A 25,964-nucleotide genomic window follows, 5' to 3' on the forward strand; every position below is an offset into this window, starting at 1 on the left:
TGGAATACTAAAATGATGCTAATGATTTTGATTTTAAATTAATGTCTTTTGTATATTTTTTTTTTACACAAAATTGCCAAACAAGCATATTGCTTGTCTGATGGTAAACATCAATGCAGCTTATTACAAAAAAAAAAAAAGAACAATCATACCTGCGCGCGGCCCAGAAAAAGCCACCGGAGTCTAGTGGCTCGAGGAGCCGAGGTGTGGACGAGCCAAAAGCGAAGGCGGGCCGGGGAGCGGAACGAGCGGCCCGCGCTCGCTCCATCCGCTCGCTCCTGTCGCGCTCGCGTTGCAGCAGCGCCTCCCGTCGCGATACGGACGCCTCCCATATCGCGCGTTTGCGTTCCTCCACCTATTGATATTCATTTATTTAAACATTAATGGACAGCAAAATTCTATGTACATTTGACGGACTTAACATTGGACGGTGTTCTGTACCAGTCAACGATTGGGCAAACATACGTAGGTGGTGCATTATTGAATACAGAAAAAAATAAAGCAATACTTGATATATTCATATAAATATAAACATATAATTAGACTAATATAAACATACACCTAATATATTAAATAAATATATACATTTAATTAATACTTAAATACATAAAATATAACTAAATAAATCAATTAAACAAAACAATTAGAAGAGAAAATAGCAATCTATGACTCAAGTAGAGTAATCAGCTAGAAAGGGAAAGAGATTTTTCTAAGAAATAGGTGACATTCGTCTTGTCAGTCGTCAATTGTTCACTACTGAACATATTTCCCCCCTTGGGGAATTGTGCCAGAAATTGCCATGCTTGGAAGGAGAGTTGATAACCGCATTTAGGCTTTGATGACGTTTAAAGAGGGAAGCTGCTGTCAATCTCTGGATCATTAAATTCCTTTAGTCTCATACGACATTCACGTCATACTTGTTGATATTAACGTAACTATATAAAATCATTTCTGATTGATAGACACAATAATATCTTTGCTTCTACACATATATTTTTTCCGTCTACTTAAATTTTTAACTAATGTTTATGTGGTTAGAGCTTATGAGCGCACATTAACCTGATTTCGCATTGCATGATTTAAGACTTGTGAAGACGAGTTCAACGTTGCAACAATGTCCAACGTTTGCGTAGGTCTTAATGGCTTACGAGAGACGGGAATTAACGTAATCTGCATGTACATTATACAATACATCAATAAAATGACCTAATATGACGAAATTACTATAGGATTATACGAGACTAAACCCTATTCACTTCAAACTAATTGACATATTTTGAATCGATGAAGGCATTGCATAACATGCGTAGAAATAAATAAAGGCGAATTTAGACCATCCTTCCTTTAGAAGTGTTTTAATATGTCAGAAAAAATAGAAAACACATTTAAACGCTTGTTAGAGTTTAGGTCGTTAGAAGCATTATTGGAATTTAAAAGATTTTTAAGCTAAATTGAAGCTATATTTAGCATATACCACTTCATATCAGCCATCAACTGTCCACTGCTGAATATAGGCCTCACTCTTGGAGGGTTTGCCCGTTTGGCAGGCGGGTTGTCAACCACAGTTAAGCTTTGGTGGTGTTTTAAGAGGGACGCTGCTGCACATCCCTCGATCATTAAATTCCCTTAGTCGTCTCTTACGACACTTACGGGATAAAAAGGGATAGCTCATTCTATGTGGAAACCACATGACAATATATATATTTAGACTGCATTCAGCATCTTCCTACCCTTATCCCAATCATTTGGGGTCGGCGTAATAAGATTTTATCCATATTACAAAAAGATTTGATTTTTAGTTTTACATTCAGACTGCATTATTGTTTATATTGAAAAATAATCCAAATTCTAATATTCTTGTACAATTATGAGTATAATGATATAAATAATTGTATAGAATAATTATTTAATGGCAAATATGTAAAAAGTTTTATCATATAAACACAAGATAAGACTCGATAAAAGTATGTTTAATCGAATGATAATTGGTACTAAGCCGATTGATTGCAACGTGTAAACAAAATCAGCAAATATGAACAGGATAGAATATTTATTACAGTAGTAGAAACATAAAAAATTTACGATTTAAAAGAGCTTGTAAACAAGTCAAATTGAATAAAGATTGTTTCTACTCTATTAGGTATAATAGTATGACGTGTAAGGGAATGGAGTAACGATGTATTTCTCAGACTATCAATGCATAGCTGAATTGGTTTCAATATAATTTTACTTCCTTATTCATAAAAACGAAAACCTTCTACAAACCTATTTTAATTATTACACTATTTTGTCACTTTTTTCCAATTGGGTATTTAAATAGAAAGAGACAAAACAGTTCAATAGCTAAAATAGGTTAATGAGAGCTTTGACGAATCTATGAACAAGGTCTAAAAATTTGAAAACAAAAGAAATTAGAAGTAGTACAAATCTTACTTGAGAAGGATGTCTCATATACATTTGCAATAGTATATAGTAGTATAACAGTGGTATTACACCAAAACACGATACTATATTGATACGTAGTATTCCAAATAATAGATAACTGCTTCAATCACATATTGACACGAAATTGGCGAGCACTTTACATGGACTGTTGTGTCGTTCAAAAAATAATGAAAGATATAATAAGATATGGTGATTAAAGTTTTATCTGAAAGGAAATGTGACGTCGATACACAGTACTCGTATATAGCAATGACACACATCCTCCGTTACGTATATAGAATGACAGAATAGTTGATGATCAATAGATGAGCTTACACTATATGCGGTTACCTTCTCCAAGTACTAAGTACTAAGATGGACTCAGAAAGAAGATTCGAGTTTCTAAATCTTTATCAGTAGATTGTTTAATTATTGATAATGAATTAGAAATCTACTAAGAAATAGGGCATAAAATAAAAACAATACCTGAATTTATCTTTATATATATATTTAATTATTATTTAGGTATCTCTATAACAATAGTTACTTTTTCTTCCATCGAATCCTTGCCAACAATTGTATTAAAAAAATAATAATCAAGTATTTATCTTTTATAAAAAAGAAAAAAAAACTGATTATAATTATTAATTCAGTTGTCCAGTTCTTATTAATAAGACATCTTTTGCTATTAGAATAAAGACTAATCGGGATTCTGAAGATACACCATAGACAGAAAACACGAATTCCAATTTAAAACAAATAAAGACACCACACTTACGCAAACCGATATATTTTGCTATTGCGTCACAGAAACAGTTCACATTATGAATGTAATTTATTAATAAAGAATTATAGATGTGACATATACAAGATGAAGGCCAGATAAGTTGCGCTTCATTGAACACAACTTTTTATGATCAATTACTCGCATGCGACAATAAATAACAAAGGTAACGATTTGCAAAAATGGTAATACTAGATGATCCAACGATGTTTCTATTTAAAATGTTGATTGAGGAAATCATTCATAGCTTTATGTAGATTTGTATCGACCAATAAAGTTTTCGGGCAATGATCCGTTTAGTTAGCAAAAATACAAACATGAATCATAACTATATTTTTAAATCTAAAACTTTTCTAGAAGTATTACAATATTTCAACAGGGTCCTTCTTAAAACATCACCAAAGCCTAACAAGCAGTTGCCAACCCGCCTGCCAATTGGCTACTACTGGCAGTGCAGCAGTGGTCAGCTAACGGCTGATATGATGATGATGATGATTGCAATTTTAATGATACGTAAACAGATTTCAAATGTGGCAAAATTTAATTGAAATCAACGAGAATAAATCAGATGGATAGCAAAATTATTTTTTTAAAATCGATACCCAATTTGCAGAAGAAAAAGCAAGAGCGAACTGAGAACCTCATAAAAATGTGAGATCGATGACATGAATATATAACGGTAATAGGTTTAAAATAAAATATGGGACACTTCCTAAATGTGCTAACGAAATCAGCCCAATCGCCGCCGGGCCGGGAGTCAATGTCAAGCGTAAAGGAAATTTGGGATATTTTTGCGACATTCAATGTCATTGCTATATGTGTCAATGTTATTACATCAACTTTCACTGCCATATAACCAGATGGCACTGATGTACTTGTTATTATGTCTAGAAAATAAACATATGAAACAGATTAAATAACTAATAACTCTTTAGGTATTGCTTAAAATGAACCTTCATAGAAATTGATAATTTTTTATACTACTGTGGTGGCAAAGTAGACGGGCGTCTGATGAAAACGGGGATACCATATCCTATGGACGTCTGTAACACCAGGGATGTCACGTCGACGTTGACAACGTTACGTAGTTTTTTTTTATATAAAGAAAATAAAAAAATAAGTTAATAATGTTATAATATTAGATATTATTTATTTAAAATTAATAAATAATATAAAGAAAAGAATCTCGAGGATATTTATAAACATGTATTAATACCCAGAAATTGATTAAAAAGTTAAAATAAATATGACAGAAAAATTATTATTGTTAAATGTATAATTAAATACATATAAAAGGAGAAATTGACTGATCAAAGCATAGCCGTAACTGATGAGTCTAGAAATATGATTATAAACAGAACTTTAATTTATCTAAACGTAACTAGAAACAAGAAAGATTTTTTGGAAACTGCTACGAGGGCAGAATATTCTGTGCGGATTTGCGCCAGTATATATATTTAAAATAAGTGGAAATAAAGAGGGCATAATTTAGTTTTGGGTTTATTACAAAGAGATATAAAAAGGCATCAAAGTAAGGCAAAAAATTCTATGCATTACAAAAACTTGCAGGTGGCCCAGTACTGTTTTTTATGGCAGTCTATGAGACAGGCTTGTGTCCAGAAGTGGACGAATAATGATGATGATGATTACAAACTTAAAAACACACATATATACACATAAATAACTGACATGTAAAATGTTTAAAAAACTTGTTCTGTTTAAAAATCACGTGTCAAATGAAATCATAAAGTATATATAAGTAATAAGAAACGTTTGTTCTCTGCTAAAATAATGTATCAATCATGTTTTTTTTACAGGTCATCACGTTTATAGCGTTCGGTCATAATTTTTATCATTATTTTCATTAACATCGGTATAATCATATATAGATTAAGCTTTCTTGTCGGCAGTGCAATATTATCTTATATTTTTGCAGTAACCTTGAATTGTTCTTATCTGTGCTACATATTTCTTATCATTTCTCTTGGATCGTATGGCATTTGTCATCTGTTTATTAATTGATGGTTTTGACGTCTATTTTTATTGCCATTATCACGTCCCAGGTACGTCTTTTGGTCAAGAAAAATAATTATTTTTAAGAAACACTTTCAGTATCGTTTAGGATGCATTTCTAAAATATTCAGACCTTGACTTGTCCATTGTTGCGGTCCATTGATTTTATTCATACTACTTAGACGACCTAGTAAACGTTATTCAAAATATAAGAAATAAGGTTAGAGAAAAGCATATATATAAAAAATGTAGTCCTATGAGAGATCTATGTTCAGCGGTGAACGATAAATAATTAACGGCTGAAATAATGATGATAAAGGTAATATAAAAACAATACGGAATATTTAAGAACACGAATTTACCTAAAATATATCGTGGATTTAAATACAGAATATTTGAATGTTTCTAAATATTTCGACTCCGTCAATTCATGAAAGTACCATACCAAACTTTCTTTCCATATAGGCAAATAAAAATACTAAATGCTAATGAAAAAGATGTATTAAAAAATCTAAAATTATCAATTGAAAATTAAAGTAGCATTTCGATTTGTTGCAAGATAAATAATTTTATCAATATTTATTATATACCGAAATGTATAACTAGTAGTATTAAATTGTCACATTTATATTTGAGTTTTAAAACGGCAAATTCAACGGTCACAAATATATATAGAACAAACAGGGAAGCAAACCTTACCGATTGCAATAATAATTATCAAAATTGATTCAAAATTGGAAAAAATAATCATGTATCAGTCAAAAAAAAAATACAGACAACTTCCTACTGTGAGAAGCTTAAAGTGATAATCAAAATTATTCAAATTAGCATAAAATTAAAAGAGTCATTGAAATACTAAATACAAGATAAATTAAGCTGATAATTAAAAATAAATTTGAGTAAACTTACATTGCGGCGACATGGAGACATTTTACAGTCTAGTTAAACAATTACAGAAAATACCCAACACGAGATTAATAAATTGATAACATTTACACAAATAAATAAACATTAACAAGAACCACAAATAACCAAGCAAGATGTAGTCACAACAGATTTTAAAAAGGTAATTCTCAAAATAAAAAAAATACAAGAGATATTATTTAAAATATCTGCAGTGAATTTAAAATACTCATGTCATGGATGCAACCGACGGAATGCAGTCTCGAGGAAGTGGCCGTTATTTTTGTCGCCGCGTGTAGAGGGTTCATTTTGAATTATTTTTGATGCACCTACATCGACTTATTTCTGTTAACCATTAATGGGTGCGCTCTTCAATGTTTCAGTAATCCGAATATGAGTTTCCGATACTCAATTCCTGGTTACTGATTAATGTTTACTTATGATTTATGTCGGTATTCTAGTTTCCTTATTACTTTGGCCTCTTTGTATTTATGACAATTTCACACTTACTGCACATTATCTATTTATTCGATTAAGGTCTTTTCTTAACCTATGAACCATAATCAGAGGAATATTAAAGGAAAAATTTGTCAATTATATATCAATGAATTGATGCATTTTCATTAATTTTACCAAAAGTCCACAATAAAAGTCAATATTTTACAGAAAATAAGCAAAAATAAAATACATCATTTTGTTGTCCATCATTTCATTAAATTATTGCCATCAAGAATGCGAGTTTAAGCTACTGAATCAACAATTTAGTATCATTGCTTTATTTAGCCATTTATATGGATTCAACAATATAAACGTTTCCTGACGTATCTGCGCTCACGCACGTTACGATAGCTATTGCGCCTGACCTCATAATTGACAATAGGCCGTTATATAACCATTGACCCGGTCACCTGGCACAATAATGTTCGATCAAATCTCTAAAATGCCTCTATTGTGATTTAGCGCGTAACATACGAGCACTCGATCTTTGGCGCCATCTAAAAATACCGAATTTTACAAAATTACATTCGCTCTGTGAGATAACTGCTTAAATATGTGATAACAAAGTGTTACATGAAGGATTAAATCACGATGCTCGAAATAGTACAACAGAATAGATAAAAAAAATACACATACAAACAATACCAAAACTGGTAAATAGAAAGGCAATGATGAACACCATATTCGTGTCATTAAAGTAAAGTATCTGTTTGTGAGAAGTGTAGCACGAATGACATCATCTAAGCAAGGACGCAGTTATGCAACTTGTAGGTATGTACGTAATTTACATAGCAATATGAGAATGCCGAGTATTGTGGTAAGCAACTATAGAACGGCATGCAGTGTCTATAGACAGGTACATTTGGCAGCACAAAAAACACATTGATGACCGACGAATTTAATATAGAACGCGGAATCGCGGTCTACGAGATTTTACTTCGTAACAAGCTGTTTTTTGTTCCGGCAAGAAAAACGGCTGTTTCGATGGTGACAAAATGAATATGCAACCAAGACAGGAAAAGACGCATATAAACTTTTAAAAATCAGTTGGTAACATAGTAACAACAAGTACAGAAAATAAAAAAAAAAATCTTTGGAAATTATTTAACAAGTCTGTATGTACATCGAACAATCAATCAATCAACTTTATCGAAACGCCGATTTTTATAGCCAGAAAGCACAAGCAGTACTCTGTAGCAGTAGTGCATCTGTCAAAAAGAACGAGAGAGCAAGTTCGTGTTATTGTTTCTAATGGAGAACGACAGACTGATTCTAAGCATGTATAACCGCCCACTACAGTTTTCAAGCTATTTTTAATGTGATGCTGTTGGACAAAGGCCTGTATCGGAATAAGCCATTGCTGATTACAATAAGTGGAACTAGTTATGCAGAAAGCAGCCATCTCTTGTGGACATTACCTATGACTTCTTTCTGCATAACTAGCTCCAAGCATCTTTCTAATGTCTAAAACAAAATACTTATCATTTCATCACGTATGTATTTTCTGTCTATATATTACAGCATTGAACTTGCTGCTCGTATTATAATAAAATTGCAACTAGACGAATGCTGTACATGAAAGATATTTAATAAAAAATGATATCACGGGTCTTAATTTTTATTAATTTGCTTTCAAAGAACCTAAAACAAAGACCTTTGGATTTTTTGCCTATTTGATTGCTCCGATATAACGTAAAAACTACTGCTTCAAATTGAATACGGTTTTCACAAATGTTAATCTAATTCCAAAATCCACGTGTAAAAACCAAGTTCCAAAAGTAGTGGTCGGAAGTTTGTAATACATTTTTTTATAGACTTTTCTATAGATTAAACATCAAAAGAGTCTTTAAAGTGTTTCCATGGCCTTCCGCGCGTGATTTCCGTGAAACTTGATATTTCATATGTGAATAACTCGTAATTATTTCATTACATCCCATTTAAAATCTGTATGGAAAATATTAATGTACTAGAACCAACACTTCATGGAATAATCAATATATTTGGTTTTGTAATACACACATAAAAGTAAAAAAAGTTGGAGATCGAGAAAATATACCTCTAGAATAAAATAATAAAACTAGTTAGTTATCGAAAACAAAAATCCTACAGTTTAAATATAGGAATTTATTTTTTTAAATATATGTCATTAAAAGCAAGAATTTTGCATGTTATAAGACCGTGACCTCTTACGAATTTTAAGAATTTCAACCGGTTACAAAGGATACTTAATAATGAACCTATACGTAACGATGTTATTTAATATATGAATGGAAAACTATAGAATGACTCATAATAAAATATTAGTATTCTTTAGAATGAGAATTGTCTGCAAGATAATAAGAAAATACGTAACAATGGACAGATAGTTGATGTAGCAGCGTTTAGAGAGTGTGTGCAACAGTAAACTGTGCTAATTGGCAAGCGTAATCCTGAGGGTCTAATTGATTCGACAGACGGAACGCATCACGAAAAACTATTTTTACCAACACCAAGATAGATGATTGTGAGATTAGATAGGGATTTTGAAATCGTCATAAAATTTGAAATACATGTTGTAGTAAAAGGACATAAGCTACTTGTTACGCGATCAATTCATACATTATAGTTACGTGAACAAAGTCGTGGGTAATTATTAGTCAAGTTATAATTAAAGAATCGAAAGATGCAAATTTTAGAAGCACCTTTGTAATGATGATAACAAATATAATAGCTTTACGTTTAGTCAAAATAACAAAAAAAAAACAAGTTAATACGCTTAATTGGTTTTCTAATGCAGGAAGCATTAAATTACAGTTTTTCTAATACCTAAGTTCACAGACAAGACACGAGTTTGACGACAAAAAAAAAAGAGAAAAAGAAATTGCTAGGTTTATAAGTTCTCTAATTTTAACATAAGAGAGATAAGACATATCATAGATCCTTTAGCAAGAGTTGCCCGACTGAGAATCAGCGGAATCCCCACTTAGAGAAGATAATACCTAATTATTGCATTACGGTCATGCGGTATGGCTGTTTGCAAATGTATGATTCACACATGAAACTTGTTATTGGACAGCATATGTATTTGTCACATTCGTCATTCAAATACAAATATGGAAATAATAGATCCAAACGGGTTCTGTTCGTTATTTGAATTGTAATAAAATTATATATCCTAACCTTCGATTCGATATCAAGTCTTCATCGTTTACGCACTGTCTTCTAAAAATGACTGTGTAATTTCCATTAGCGTTTTGTCATTATTTACAACTGCTGGTGCCTGTTTTGTTTTCGCAGTGCACTGTAATTTCTAATTTTCACCGTACGTAACTATTATATTACTTGAATGGAGAAAGTGAAGTTACGATGTATTGCAGTCCGGTTAGTGCGTCGCATTCTGCGAGAGATTGCATATTGTACGAGAATTTACTTCAATGAAATTTGTATATTACCTTTCTAGAACTGTCAATATAAATATAGATAGATACTCTATTGTTACATCCAAAAGAATATAGAAGAAAACTATGCAAAAACAATAGTTACAAGAAACATCACAGAAAGTAATGGGCAGCGTTATCGCTAAAAGTGATCTCTCCCATACAACAATACAATATAGTTGGAGAGAAGTTTTTGAACAATTTGAACGAAGGTGTGATGAAATTCTGTTCCTTTTATAAACACATGTTTTATTTTCTACCAATCTAACGGAAAGAGAGCGAACGGAAAGAACGGAAATATTTGCCGTTGACAACATCGCGGACATCCAGAATTGAGAAAACTGTTACGTCCATGATCCCGCTCAGGTGTTGGCAATGTTTCTATTGTTGTAGACTGAACAACATGCTTGAAGTTATATCTCTTGTGTCAGAAATTACAGTAGCAATCTATAGAGTTTATAATGCAAGTAACTTACTATAAACTGCTATAAACGCTACCGAATGGTTGGCCTCGGAAAAAAAGTGCAATAACTGGTAGAAGAGGAAAATAATCTTAGTATAAATAAAGGCATAAGAGGTGCCATCGATACTGTAATATAATCCGTTATTTACGTACCGTTGTACGAGTACAAGTCTATGGTTACCATTTTCAATCCACTTCAAAAAGAAGTATGTTCTCAATAGGTTGTATTTATTTGTTAGTTAGGTTACGATTCGAAAAAATCTATTTTTTATCTGAAAGGATATACTTACAGATTGGTCCCAAATAGAAATTTTATCAAAATTGATTAATTAGTTTAGTTTTACTTTAAATGTAACAAAACCAGTTGTTTTCAACTGGTTTTCTTACATTTAAAGTAGTTTTCTTTAGTGAGACACAATCTTTAATTATCATTAAGTAGGTCATCAAACTCTTTTCTAGTTTCAGTTTAGTTAAAGTTTAATTGCAATCAAAAATATATTTTCATAAGATCTTATCCGACAATCCTTTAATTTCCGTATTTTACATTGAGAGAGGTTGTATTTCAATATGAAAATCATATTAACAGGTGTTGTCTACTGCTAAACATAGACCTTCCCCATAGACTGTCAAAGCCCCCATACTTGATTCCGTGTCAAGTATGTTGTAATACTGGTATACTATTTGACCTGAATCATGATTTTACATAAAACATTATTTCTAAATCTATTAGTTACGGTAAAGTCGTATACAAAATGTACATAAGAAACCACTGTTTGCCGTCATAACAAGGCGACAATTTGACGTCAATTGACTAGACGTCACGAGACAAACTCTAATGGTGAAACGATGGTGTTAATTTTAATATTTGTCCAATTGTTATATTGATAAATGTAAACAAAACTAAATAGTGAGTTAAAACGAATAAATAAAACTAAAACTCATTTTACATAGACAAATATAATTTATATTTATAATTTTATTTATCTGTACTCTGTTATTAACTATATAGTTACTAATAATGTAATATATTATTTATGCACTACATATGTTATGCTTTATATTCAAACCCTATAAATATTTTCTTCTTATTTTTTTCTATTTCAACCGTTAACTGTCCACTGCTGAACATAAGCCTTCCCCGCAAGGGGAGTTTTGCCAGTAGTTGCCACGCTTGGCAGGCAGGTTGGCGACCACAGTTAGGCTTTTAGAGATGTTTTAAGAGGGACATTGCTGCCCATTCCTCGTCCTCTCTTAGTCGACTCTTACGACCCCCCGGATGGGTGTCCTATTCTATGCCGGAACGACACGGCCATATTTTGGTTATATATTGCTAATTTATCATGATTGAATTGTAATAAATGATTTGCAATAAGAAACGTGTAATTGGATACAATGCATACTCATTATACTTCTAATGAACGAATTGGTGCAAGAGTTCCCATGTATTTCATGTGAACACATTAATTGCATTTTAATAACAAAGGCAATAATAACTGTTGATACTATAAATTAAATATAGATGGTGCTTTTTCGACTAATCGCTACGAAATTTGGTATACAACTACTATTTGGAATGGAGGACATTTTGTCTTGAATGAGTACATATCGTTATCATCATGCTAGCCGTTTACTGTCCACTGCTGATCATAGCCCCCCCCCCCTGCAGTTTTGCCAGTAGTAGTCACGCTTGGCAGACGGGTTAGCAACCACAGTTAGACGGGGGGAAAGGTAGTGTTGGTAATAGGGTCTAACAGCTCCATTGCTGGCAATATATCCTATTAGGTCGACCTTCACGGGTCTAACTCCCCCTGGAGACCATCGTGGTTAATTCTAGTGTAATTCATCACAATGGGCTAACTGACCTGCTTTCATCGTCACCTATTATCTCTTACTGATGCCCCGCCAGTGTATTCTGATAGCGCGCGCGAGATTATCATTCCATTTTCACCAATAAAAATACATTACAGTTAGGCTTTAGCGATATTTTATGAGGGGCACTTCTGCCCATCCCTCGACCATTAAGTTCCCTTAGATGCCTCTTACGATACTCACGGGTAAGGAAGGAGTAACTCATTCACTGTAGAAACCATATAGCAGTTTATATAAGTACTTATGCACTAGTATATTACGACAATACAGAATGGTAACCAATCTTGTACTTAAACTTGTTACTAGATATTTAAAATTATGAAAATGGAACCGTAACCTGGCCTGCGCTACTATATACAATGGGGAAGTAGATGATAATAGGTGAGATTGAAATCAGGTTAGTGAGTCCATCGTAGCCAATTCACCAGAAATGATGGTTTCCAGTACGATCACTTAGTGATCGAATTGCTGAAGTATATTATCAGCAATGGGGCAGTTAGTCTCCCATACAAATAATCCCCTCCCCCTCGATAAGTAGACTACATTTTACTGACGATAGGTATATTGACACCGACCTGCTGCCGCCTGTCATCATCCCTCGCGCGCTGTTCAGCTTGCCTGCGGCGGCGCTCCTCGTCCCGTTTCTCCCGCTGCGCTTGCGCAGCCGCGGCGTGTGCGCGCAGTTCGTCTAGCCGTTTCCTCTGCTCGGCTTCGCGTCTCTCTCGTGCTAATCTCGCTCGGTCTAGGGCTTCTGCTGACGCTGTGGACGAAAAATGTTGAGTTAGTCATATATTTATGCGTGGAGGCATCGATGCGAAATGTTATATATTAGATTACGGTTAGATTAATAATTCATCAACTCTAAAATAACAGTAAGTATATTTGTTCTTAATAGCCTGGTTCTGAAACTAAGTTACAAATCCATATCTTATTATATAAAAATTATATTTTTAATGTTAATCTTTAAAACTGCTCTATCGAATGTAATAAAATTTTATAGATATGTATTGTTTTCTTCAACTTGAGACACGACATTTTTTGTTCTGTTTAGTGACCTACAAGGGCAACAAAATGTTTGCCAGATTAGCTATTAAACTCTAAATTAGCAAGTATGTTACAAAATTACATCATATTGGTTTGATTATTGTGTAGTACCCAAGCCTAAATATCATAATATTTAGGCTTGGGTAACACCGATATAATCAAGCAATGATCAATTGGGGACAACCAAAAATAGCTAATGCTGAGTCAATTTAAAAAAGTTCCTTTCCTAAATTGACCCGAAACAAAAAGAACCTGAAAAGACATTTATGTAAAGCTGTACGTGCCAACAACTGCATCAAGGAAGTTGTAAAGCAAATTTTCTATAGGTTTTTGTGGATCATAACTATTTCCAATAAAAATATCCACAAGCACAGTCCCGCATTGAATGTTCTAAATATAAAGAAAACAACTGCGTACTAAGGGTGCGTAATACATATATAGCAGTATCTATGTATTTTAGTTATATTATCTATATACTAGTCTAATAACGAACATGTTTAAAATCTGTTATCCAAAAACTAGTATTGTAAAATAGACCTTTAACATATTCGAAAATAGATATTCACCCAAATGGGCGATATCGAAACGGGTGATGACCTTTTTCTCGCCATCAATGGTACAGAAGAATATCAGATCGGTATCTATATTGCCCATGCCTTTCGCCTACTTCTGCTAAATTGTAGATGATACCCACTATTTTTTTGAGCGCTAAATCTTCGTTAACCCATCCAATGGTTACCTATCCGTAATTAAGTAATTAGAAGCAATTTGGTACTGTTCATCCAATTGTGACTAAGACGTTGCGTAAAACTCCAAAATTTTATTACTTAATGGAACAAACTGTACTAGATCACAATAGAAACGTATTATCAGAGCTTTCACTCACATGTTAAAGTCCCATAAAGCGAGCGTTTTGATGTGATACGACCAATAAATATGGCCTTTCGAAATGGACCGCAGCAAATTCACCACGATTATCTGAATTAGTGATGTGCCGAGTCGGCCATTTTTGGTGTTCGAGTATTTTGGTATTCATTAGACAAAAATAATCGAATCCTGGCTCGAGTTTGAAGATTCAGACGAGTACTGGAATATTTTAGTACTTTTGAATAGTCACTTCAATTATTATTATTATACTTTCCAATAATTTTTGAATTAATTTATTTATCATTGAAACTTGAGATACAAGGTTAAATATAAAATAACATAACTACATGTTTCGTCATATATAGACATGTAAATGTTTGTTACTTAATATTATTTTTAAGTATATTATTTTATTATGTTATTTTTATATATAAATGTTAATTTATTTGCCCCATTATTTATACATCAACATTTTAATAATAATATAATACATAAAATTAGTCAATACACTAGTTAGTAGATTACATCAATGTGAAGTTTATCATTTTATATTGATATAGAAGTTTTGAAGTTTATTTCTATGAAGATAGTAATCTCACAAGTTTTTCTTTGGATTGTTTATAATCCAAAGAAAAATTTCTTTAGAAAAATATTAAAAAAATGTTGATACAGAAACAAAAATCTCATGATAAACAAACGAGTAGTATTCGAGTATCGAAAGTACTCGAAGCTTATATACGAGTACCGTGATTTCGAGTTTTGTATATTGAGTATTTGAGTACCTAGAACACATTCGAGTACTGACTCGAGTCAGCCTGATTCGGCACATCACTTATCAATATGTTTACAGCGTCGTTAGCATTTCTCCATGCTTCAAAAAATATGCAGGCTGCTAAACGATGGATTGATCTTAATACCCGCTAATATGAATGAGAAAGTACGTAAAGATGTTTTGAAATTTGTTGTTCAAATACAACTATGGCTTAGTGGATTAATGTGCTAGCTATAGAGTTATAAATTTTACGGAAGCTATTAAAAAAAAAGGAGCTATTAAATGGTTTTAGGTTCACTGAATACAACTGTAACATTGCTTTTTACAAGGTGCTAATTTTGTCATTTCGATTTATTAATGACTAAATTGCTAACTTTAGAAGAGCTCTAATTACAGGACTAAGGAGCAAATGGATTGTTAGTAGCATTGCTAGCAATCTATCCTATCAGGTTAATCTCCACGTGATTGCCTCTGGGAAACCATGATGCTTAATTCCATTGGGGTCACTGATCTGCTTTCATCTTTATTTATCATCTTTCATTGATATTCCGCTAGAAAAAAAAGATAGAAATATATACCCATTAAAAAATTACAGGGTCAGGACCTTAATTTTTATTTTTATGCAAATTAGAATGGCAAACAAGATGACAACCCACCTAATGGAAATTGGTAACGCATTAGACGTGAATAGTACCATGGTCATAACAGAGTATACTCTGTATATTTTTAATTACAATACATAAACAATTTGTTTTCTTTATCAAAGACGAAAAACTTTTATGAGGCAAAATGTGAATTTAGTTTACCACTACTCATCCATCGAGTAGTTGAAGCTGTTATTCATATATAATAAATGACTAAAGGAATTTGGATGGCTCGTTAAATTTGTGAAATCAAGTTCATAACGAGTTACGAAAGTGGATGAGTCAAAGAATGTGAGGATAGACAATGTTTGGTAATCGGTTTTCACTGACCAATTGATGGACTTGGTACGAAAACAGAAATTGAACAATCATATTGAATCTGCAAACTGTACAGATACTTGGATGAACATAGCGATAAAGACATGATGATGATGACATACATGCTAATACAAGATATTAAGACGATATATAAAATATATAAGATCAGAGGGAGAGTTTGTACAAAAGTCGTCTGCTTGGGTACCTCTACCCCATTTATATTTTTTTATGATGAAATGAAATGTCATTCCCGCCGGCGCTAACGAAATACGCTGGCGGAGCACCAGTGAAGAGTGATAGATGAGTAAAAACAGTTGTTTTAGCTCATCATGACGAATTCATCAGGAATTAAGCACGATGGTTTCCAGGGCGCCCCCAGCGTGCGGTCGACCTGATTGGGTATATAATCTCTCCCGTATTCCATTTATGTTTATGCCGTGAAAGTTGTGTTTGCATAGCTGTGTGAATTTGAAATGTCGGATATAACAGTTAAATTACAGGGTACAGAGATATAACATCTTAGTCTTCAGGAACGGCAAAGAATGATAGTGTCAGTAGGAGTATGAGTAATGAGGACTACCAGTCCAAAAAATAGTTTAAAACTTTACCATGTACCACCAAGGAGAGGGGAGGGGGTTAAGAAATTGCTAAAAAAAAACTTAACGTGATTAATATACAATCCCAAACACGTACATTGTGGGATGGTGAACATAGGCTACTTTTAGCTTATCTTAAGTCAGTAAACATAGTGCCAGTCAAGCGGACGGAGTTGTAGGTAAAAACTAGTAAAGTATTATTATCGATATTATGTACACAGACAGAATACATTTCAAATATCATATACAAACAAGATCGAAAGCAACAACGAGAAATTAACAAATGAAAATAAGCTATGTAGGGGGCGTTTAAAAGCAACACAACAAAAGCCCACGCAACTATTCAAGCTATTCATGACAGTGACCCAATTAATTCCCATCACGTACACACGAAGTAAGGGAATGTGTATAATAATCGATATATGGTGTATGTGAATTGAACATACGATTCATCGAACGATCAATAATTCGGTTCGGTATATGCGACGTCATCGACAAGGAATGCTGCATCACGTCACACTTGCTCCAATTGCATTTATCTTCGAGCTAGTTTACTGACGAACTGAGATAACAATGTCACAGAATCTTAATAATATGATAAAATGGAACTAGACAGTGTCTGTAGATGAGTATATATATATATATATATATATATATATGAAGGGTCTTAAAAATATTAGACAGTTATTTGAATTTAAAATCTAAACTACTGAACCTGTAAATATGTATTTTCAGATAAAAAAGAATTTGGGGCTTAACAGTATACTCTGTTATGTCCATGGTACTATCATATCCATAGGCGACGGTTACCACTTTCCATCAGGTGGGCCGTCAACTTGTTTGCCATTCTAAGTTGTATAAAAATAAAGGAAAAATTTACCAATTCGGTTTATAATCGACGTAGTTATGAGGTAACAAACATAAAAAACAAACAACCGAATAAAGGACTTCCTTCTTTTTGAAGTCGGTTGAAATTCCTAAATGTCGGAGAGAGGGAGAGGTAGCAAGAGAGAGATTGAGGAGTGAAATATTTTTTTTTATTATTACAAATAATAAAGACATTGCAGCTTGTTTAATTTTGACATAGTCTTAATCATTTAGGTATTCACAACAAATATAATACATATTTTAACTAGATACTTAATAATTTTCCTACATATATGGCCGTTTATAATATGTAAAGTACATAGACAGTGTACACATAAAACTAAAAATAAAATACTTTTATTATAACAGTTAACTGTCCACTGCTGATCATAGGCCTCCATTATAAGGGGTTTTTGCCAGTAATTGTCACGCTTGGCTGGATGGTTGACAACCGCAGTTAGACTTTGGTGATGTTTCAAGAGGGCCGCTGCTAACTATGCCTCGACCATTAAGTTTCCTTAACCGACTCTTACGACACCCACGGGAAAGGAAGCGGCGGCCCATTCTATGCCGAGACCACACGGCAATAAATCTATTTTAGACCAATTATTGTGATTTATAACCATTCAGTAGTTGTTTATTCAGTGACGTAACTAAAGTAGATGAATTAATACTGTTATGGTGTACTTAATCACTACATAGTATAAAACAAAGTCACTGTCGCTGTCTGTCCGTCCCTATGTATGCTTAAATCATTAAAACTATGCAACGGATTTTGAAGCGGTTTTTTTAATAGATAGGAGTGATTCAAGAGGAAGGTTTATATGTATAATACATGGATAATATAGTAGAGAAATACTGATAATTTTAAAGGTTTCTAATGTGATGTGATGTAATGTGCACCCGTGCGAAGCCGGGGCGGGTCATTAGTATATACTATAAATAATAATATAGTATTATTTATGTCTATGGGGAAGATATATGTTCAGCATTGGGCAGATAAAGGCTGATATGATAATGTCAGTATTATTTGGGTATTTAGTATCCCTGAGACTCAGTACATGAAATGTCGTATGTGCTAAGCTACTATATAATATACCCGTGTGGATGGAACGGGATCGTTAGCAATGGAATTTTATAGCCCCATTGCTAGCAATATGCCCTGTTAAGTCGACCTCCACGTGGATCCCCCTGGAAACCATCGTGAACAATTCTTGTTGCATTCGTCACGATGGGCCAACTGAGCTGTTTCATCTTCACCTATCATCCTTCATTGGTGCCCCGCCGGTGTATACCGATAGCGCGGGTGGGGTTACCATTCCATTATCACCCATTAAAAAAACATACCCGTGTACCAAATTTCATACAAATCCGATCAGTAGTTTTTGCAAGAAAGAATAACAAATATTTATCCATCTTTACAAATTTTTGGATTTGTAATATTACTAGGATATTGTTATTATTGTATACATGCCATTTTATATTTACACTCAATCAGTTGTTTATTAGATGGAATAACAAACATTTTTTTTACTATAAAAGGGTTCTGTGATTGATCACGATCCCACCTGATGGTAAGCGATGATGTGGTCTAAGATGGAGCTCACGGGCTCACGAATAGTCTATTCACATTTGCCTTAAATTGGTGCAAATTATATTTGGATGAAAAAAACATAAACATTCCAGTCCTTGGCCGTACGCATGATGAAGGAAGATACAAAGTGTGTCTGTGACACATATCCTCACACGCTTGAACCTCAATGGTCACGTACGGTGCGGTTTCAAAGACATTTTCTCCCGCAAACGCTCAAGCTGTAGAATAAGCTCCCTGTTAAGGTTTTTCCTAGAGACTACAGTATGGGGTTCTTCAAAAAGGGTATATTAAGGTTGCTGCAAAGTCGGCAAAGCGCACGTGACACCCCTAGTGCTGCAGGTGTCCATAGGCTACAGTGACCGTTTATCATCAGACGGGCTATATGCTTGTTTACTATCTTTGTGGTATAAAAAAAAGCGCTTCGTGTGTATAAGTAGTACGTAAACATTTTCAAAAACTAACATTTTGTTTTTTTTTTTTTCTAAGAACTCTTACACCGTTATAGAAATAAGAACATAAAATACGTGTAAAAAATTGCATAGACAAGAAACTAAAAATAGAACACAGTCTTCGAAGTCGTGTTTGCGTCGATCGGCGTCAAGGCAAAATCTATATCCGTAGATTGATTGGTCGATCCGTTTACTGCTCTTGACAAATTTTTATGATTATGGTAGATCAATGAACCGATAAAACGTTGTGTATGAACATAACGCCTTCTATTTATGTGCGCCTTGTGTTATTTACTACTATGAAGTTTAACCTTTTAACCGCCCCAATTGGATTTATTCGAAAGACAACCTTGTATGTTCATACCCATGTTTGTTTTTCCGTTAATTGTTTACTATTAAGATAGTAATAAAATAAAGAAAAAATATAGATATCATAGAAATATTTAACAAAAGTTTACAATTTTATTTACAAGTTTTTTAAAATTGCCAATTTCAGTCTAGCGCCCTTGCACGGTAACTATTATAAAACCAACAAGTCGAAAGGTTAATGATGAATCTAATACTTATACACATTTGGTACTAAACAATACAATTATATTCTATACTAAACATTATAAAAAAATAACCAATTCATAATCTCCAAATTCTTATATATACAAGAAAATTTTACTACATAAAAAAGCGATTTCAATTGATTACTTGAATACACTCCGATAAACAACAAGATATCTTGAGGAAACATTATATTGAAAATATGTTAAATGTTTTAAATAGAACGCGTGTTAAGCATATATTTTACTTTGCAAAAAGGAGGTTTTGTTCTGCAAAGAAATACAGCAAATTTAATATTAAAACATAAATTTTGGAATGAAACCAACACGGGAGTAATCAATAGCAAATAAAAAAAAAATCGGGTCAAAATTAATGAGACAATGTAATAAAATGTCAAGAAAATCAGATGAACTGGAAACCTTCTTTCGAAAAAGGTTTAAAAATAATATCTAGGTATGTACTTCAAGCTTGACAAAATTAATAGGGGATCTTTTTTTTTTTTTGTGCTGTGTATTGGATTTGGGTTCCCAAGCACTTGCGTTTGCGCTTTTGGTGTACGTTCGCATATGCCAAGGTTTGCAGCTGGTTGACTTATAAATTAATAAGGGATCAACTTCTTTTTTAATGGGTGAAAATGGAACGGTAACCCCGCCTGCGCTATCAGTATACGCTAGTGGGGCACTAGTTAAGGGTGACAGGTGAGCATGAAATCAGGTCAGTTGGCCAATCCTGACGAATTATCGAGATTTAATTATGATCATTTTCAGGGGAAACCGGAATTAAACTAAATAATTCTAATCAAATAACCAGTTCCATACTTACATATTGTAATGTATGGAACTATAAATTTAATTTTAAATTAATAATATAATATTAAGTCTTCTCTTTAGCTGTACAGTTTTTACCCTTAAAAATTCTATAGTTTTCTTTCAGCTTCTCAAAGGTTCATTGTAAGAGATCCCACTACGGGATAAGTCTGTCATTGTATATTAAATTTTAAATTTAATTAAATATTTTTAATGTGTCCAATGTGAAGTATGTTTTTTTATACAAATTAGAATGGCAAGCTGACGGCCACCTGATATAAAGTGGTAACCGTCGCCTATAGACATGAGCAGTACTATGCACATAACAAAGTATACTGTTTCGCCCATGATCTCCCTATACGTTGTCATTCCTGAGGACTCAGGTGTTATTCCTCTGTACCTTGTAAATTCACGCCATATCCTACTCTTCAAACCGAAACACAGCCATGCAAACAACGGCTTGACGGTTGAAACACGAATAGGACATAGGTACCCAAGCAAAGAACTTTTGTACAAAGTCTCCCTCTGGTAAAATACAATAAAAATCTTAAAATACAAAAATCAAGTAGACATTTAGGCATGAAAATGTAAAAATACAAACATAACAGATACCTTCACATTTATCATGAAGTACGCACGCATCGCGCATTGCGTACAAAGGAGTGGAGGGGCGCCCCCTCAAATATTTGAAACATGCAACATATTCCTAATACATTCTATCTATCCTATTTAAGAGCTGCGCTCTTGTCGTTGGAGCTCTTGCCACTCACTACGATTTTCAGCGAGCCTCTTTACCTCTTGATACATTATTAATAGATATTTTACTGTGATAATTTTGGTTATTTTAATGTAATAAAATTGTAAATAAACGATGTCCGTACATAGGAGATGTATAAGAAAAAATATTATGACAGGTTTAATAAGACTAATAGATGGCAAAACATTATTAATGATACTAAAAATGTGTAAAAGATATTTGTTTTAATTTTGACAACGGGTCGTTAAACATTTTGAAACTCCCAAACTAATATGTTCATAACATAGTTTTTTTTATACGACTTAGAATGGCAAACAAGCTGACGGCCCACATGATGGAATGTGGTAACCGTCGCCTATAGACACGAGCAGTACCATGGACATAATAGAGTATATTGTTTCGCCCATGATACCCCCCATGCGTTGCCATTCCTGAGGACTCAGATGTTATTCCTCTGTACCCTGTAAATTCACGCCGTATCCCACCCTTCAAACCGAAACACAGCCATGCAAACACAACTGCTTCATGGTAGAAACACGAATGGGACAGAGGTACCCAAGCAATCTACTTTTGTACAAAGTCTCCCTCTGGTAAATAGTTTTCACAATTGTTATTATAATTCATCAAATATTATGGTAAAACAAAAAAAGTCGCTATTATTTTGTAATTGTCATCTTTCTAAATGCCAACACGGCTGGAGGATTTCAAGTCGTACCTATGTACTCGTATATATATTGCACTCAAAACTCTCAATAATGCTTTTGACTAAAATAACAGTTAATAGTAACCTAACTTAACCTAATCGCAAGGGGGGGAAAAGAATTGTAGCAATGGAGTTCGACAGCCCCATTGCTAGCAATAGCATTTTTAGCAGTACTAACAATAGCATTATCATAGTTAAAAGCAATAAATAATTTAATTACTATCATTATACTTATACAAAAGTCCTCTATTTGACTACCTCTGTTCGGGGGGAAAGGGATTGTTAGTAATGGAGTTTGACAGCCCCATTGCTAGCAATATGCCTTATTAGTTCGACCTCCACGTGGTTCCCCCTGGAAACCATCGTGAACAATTCTTGTTGAATTCGTCACGATGGACTAACTGACCTGCTTCATCCTCACCTATCATTCTTCACTGGTACCCCGCCGGTGTATACTGATAGCGCGGGTGGGGTTACTATTCCATTATCATCCATTTAAAAAAAAAACCTAATCGCAAATTTGCAGTCAAAATAACTTTTGTCCAACCTGTTCAGTCAAAAGTACTTTTGACTGATTTTGCTAGTCAATAGTACTTTTGACTGGTTAAGAGTTGTGACTGGTACATATACACAGAACTTATACCGATATCTAAACCTGACGGGCTTATTTATGCCGTCCCCTGTTTACACCAAACTTTACGAGTGTCAACCAAGTCGCCGCTTAAGTGCTTTCAATGTACTTAAGTAGATGCAATCTGGAAAACGGCGAGATTCCTATAAAGTAAGTAGTAGGGAGTGACAAGATTACAAAATGTATTACTTATATTTATAGGTGTAAGGTACATGATGTAATTTTATTGCCAACATAACAGGCATATTTTACACTACATAAGCTGCTTCGAGTAATGGTAGTTTGTAAATTGGGGCAGCGTGTCACGATGTCTTTGCAAATAAACCTTTTTTTTTAATGTCAGTTTTTTGTGGAAACTTCACTTCTTTATGTTACTGCTATATTAATTATTTATGTATGTTTCTCTAATACAGTGAAAATAAATAAATCTATTTTTAAATGATGGGATATGTGTTATAAGTCAATTGGATTCCAAAAAAAAAAACTATTTCAGTTGTGGTAAAACCAATTATTTTTATCTAAAATAAAAACCACTGAACCGATTTTTATAAAATTTCTATGGGACCAATCTGTAAGCATATCGTTTCAGATAAAAAAAACGGTAATGTTTCAAATCGGTTTACAACTGAAGGAGTTATGAGGTAACAAACATAAAAAAAAAACTTTCCAATTAAGAATTAACCTTCTTCTTTTTGAAGTCGGTTGAAAAGAAAGGGGTCCTTAACATCTCAATCCGACAAAGAGAATACTACACCAATTTTGATGATTACTTTTGGAATCGAAAAGATTTATGCCTGTGTTGGTGTCACACCAATTCTTTTCACTAATTTATGTTTAACAAAATTTTCAATTTTTTTTTAATAGCGCCTAAGATAAGATGTTCAAATAATATGGCAATATGGTAGGCGTTTGCATAGAGGCGCTGGAATGATGTAAATACTGACTCACAATGACGTAGAATCAATATAACTGCTGACATCATACGTTTGTCTGCCAACAATAGTGGAGTCCGCTAGCTGGGCATCATCACAACTCACTGATGTGCCACGGGCACGGATATTTCCCAAACAAACAACAGTGTACTACGATTCATTTAAGACACTATAATATATACTGAAAACGCCTTTAAGTTTAAACTTATAAAATCCTTTCTTTGAGAATGCTTACATAATTAAGTTTTAGTATTCTAGACTTAGTAGTTTTGCCTGTGTATTGATAGTCAGGACAAACGATTTTAGATCTTATAAGTATAGATATGGGTATATTTTTATACTTATAAATGTTACTACATACTTATATAGATTTTAGTATAAATAAGGGAATCCTGATTCGTAAATATAATATATAAATTATAATTTTATAATAATATATTACATAATATTTACGAATTTATAAATTATAATATATAATATATAAATTCGTAAATATAATATAATGTAATTAATTAAATTATGCCTGTTTAAAAATTGTCACAATATTGTACACTGCTGTATCCGCTGACATTGACGCTCCTTTCCACTTTGGGTTTGCTGGAAGAAAACTCTATCAGAGTTAAGCTCGCCTTTGTACTTTTGATTACCTCTGTCTTATTTTTAAAACTAGTGTGTACAATCAAGAATTAAATAAATAAAAACTAAAACCTACTATAATCTTATTTTACTTATCTATTGAACTGTTTTATCACTTTCTTCCTAATTGGGAATGTAGTATAAAAGAAAGAGACAAAACAATGCAATAGCTAAAATAGGTTTATGAGACGTTTAACCTTTTTATAAATAAGAGCGTAAGTTTATAATCTGTCTTATTTATCTCTGTTTTCTAGAATATGACTATTCTAATCTATTGCTCTAAAGTAGAAGATAAAAATGGCAATACTAGTATGGTATTTATATTGTAAACATTACGTAAAACGTGGCGTTTGGTCTAACATTACCGTAGAGTTTTGATATCTCGACCATCTCGTATCGAAATGATAAGGAATTGATTATATTAAAATATCACTTTGTACATTGTACACTGCCAATAGATAGACACTCTTTATTGTTTCCTCCATAAGATTACAATAGTAGACGTAAATACAAACAATTACAAGAAAATATTATAGTATACTCTGTTATATCCATGGTACTGCTCATGTCTATAGGTGATGGTATTTTTTTCAAAATTATTTGGTTCGCGATTGGGAGATGAGTATTTAGCTTAAGCGTCTTAGTTGACTTAAGCTGCGATTTGATACAGCACAAGTCTCTAATAGCTATTTAATTCTTGCACGCGTAATTTATTTTGATAGTGCTTCGGGTGCTTATTTTTCACAGCAGCAAGAAGGTGATATGTATTAATGTGACTTGTTATATAGGCGATGATTACCACTTTCTATTAGGTGGGCTGTCAGCTTGTTTGCCATTCTAAGTTGTATAAAAAAAAATACATTTAGAAGACAATGGGCGGTCTTATTGCTAAGAGCGATCTCTTTCAGGCAACCTTTGGGTGGAGAAGAGTAATTATAAACAGTTTGACTGGAGGCACGGAACTCTGTTCGTTTTTTAAATACATATAGAGATATGCATACGTACAATAATATGAATATATAAATGTATATTTTAAGTTACTAACACGTACTTAAATAAATCCATATATACGTATATTTAATGCTTAAAATAAGTAAATAAAAATAATCATAAATAAATAATAATAAATAAATTTATCATCAACGTGTCACTTCGAAATTGCTACATGTATAAATGTAATGTAAATTGGACTCTATTTTCAGTGCTAAACCTCTTATTTGGGCCATTGTGTGTATGAGTCGTAGCTAGTAAAGCCAGCCCAGCTCCGCCCAGAAGCACAGAAGCTTCCTGGGTACGTTACAGACCTCATTATTCCGAGGATTACTAAATGTTGAGAGGCAACAGCTTCATGGCTGCAAGTATTTGGAAAATATTTATTTGTTATATTTGTAATTAATCACAAGGTTTGCATGAAAAATGTTAGAAA

General features: G+C 33.1%; 1 protein-coding gene across 5 annotated transcripts in view; it reads right to left on the reverse strand.

Moving 5' to 3' along the window:
• Positions 1-25,964, reverse strand: part of LOC113520279 (MAP7 domain-containing protein 2-like) — an 85,024-nt gene that overhangs the window by 44,567 nt on the left and 14,493 nt on the right. For 4 of the 5 annotated variants that reach the window (XM_052898164.1, XM_052898161.1, XM_052898163.1 and 1 more), the window contains exons 2-3: positions 12,946-13,130; positions 153-355 (exon numbers count right to left, since the gene is read on the reverse strand). In XM_052898164.1, coding sequence (XP_052754124.1) covers positions 153-355; positions 12,946-13,130 — 388 coding nt within the window. Of the gene's footprint in view, positions 1-152; positions 356-2,433; positions 2,592-12,945; positions 13,131-25,964 lie in introns of those variants that run through there. The other variant, XM_052898166.1, reaches the window with a different exon arrangement.

The sequence above is a fragment of the Galleria mellonella genome, unplaced genomic scaffold (genome assembly GCF_026898425.1).
Source record: "Galleria mellonella isolate WM207_F2 unplaced genomic scaffold, CSIRO_AGI_GalMel_v1 utg40, whole genome shotgun sequence".
Classification (NCBI taxonomy): domain Eukaryota; kingdom Metazoa; phylum Arthropoda; class Insecta; order Lepidoptera; family Pyralidae; genus Galleria; species Galleria mellonella.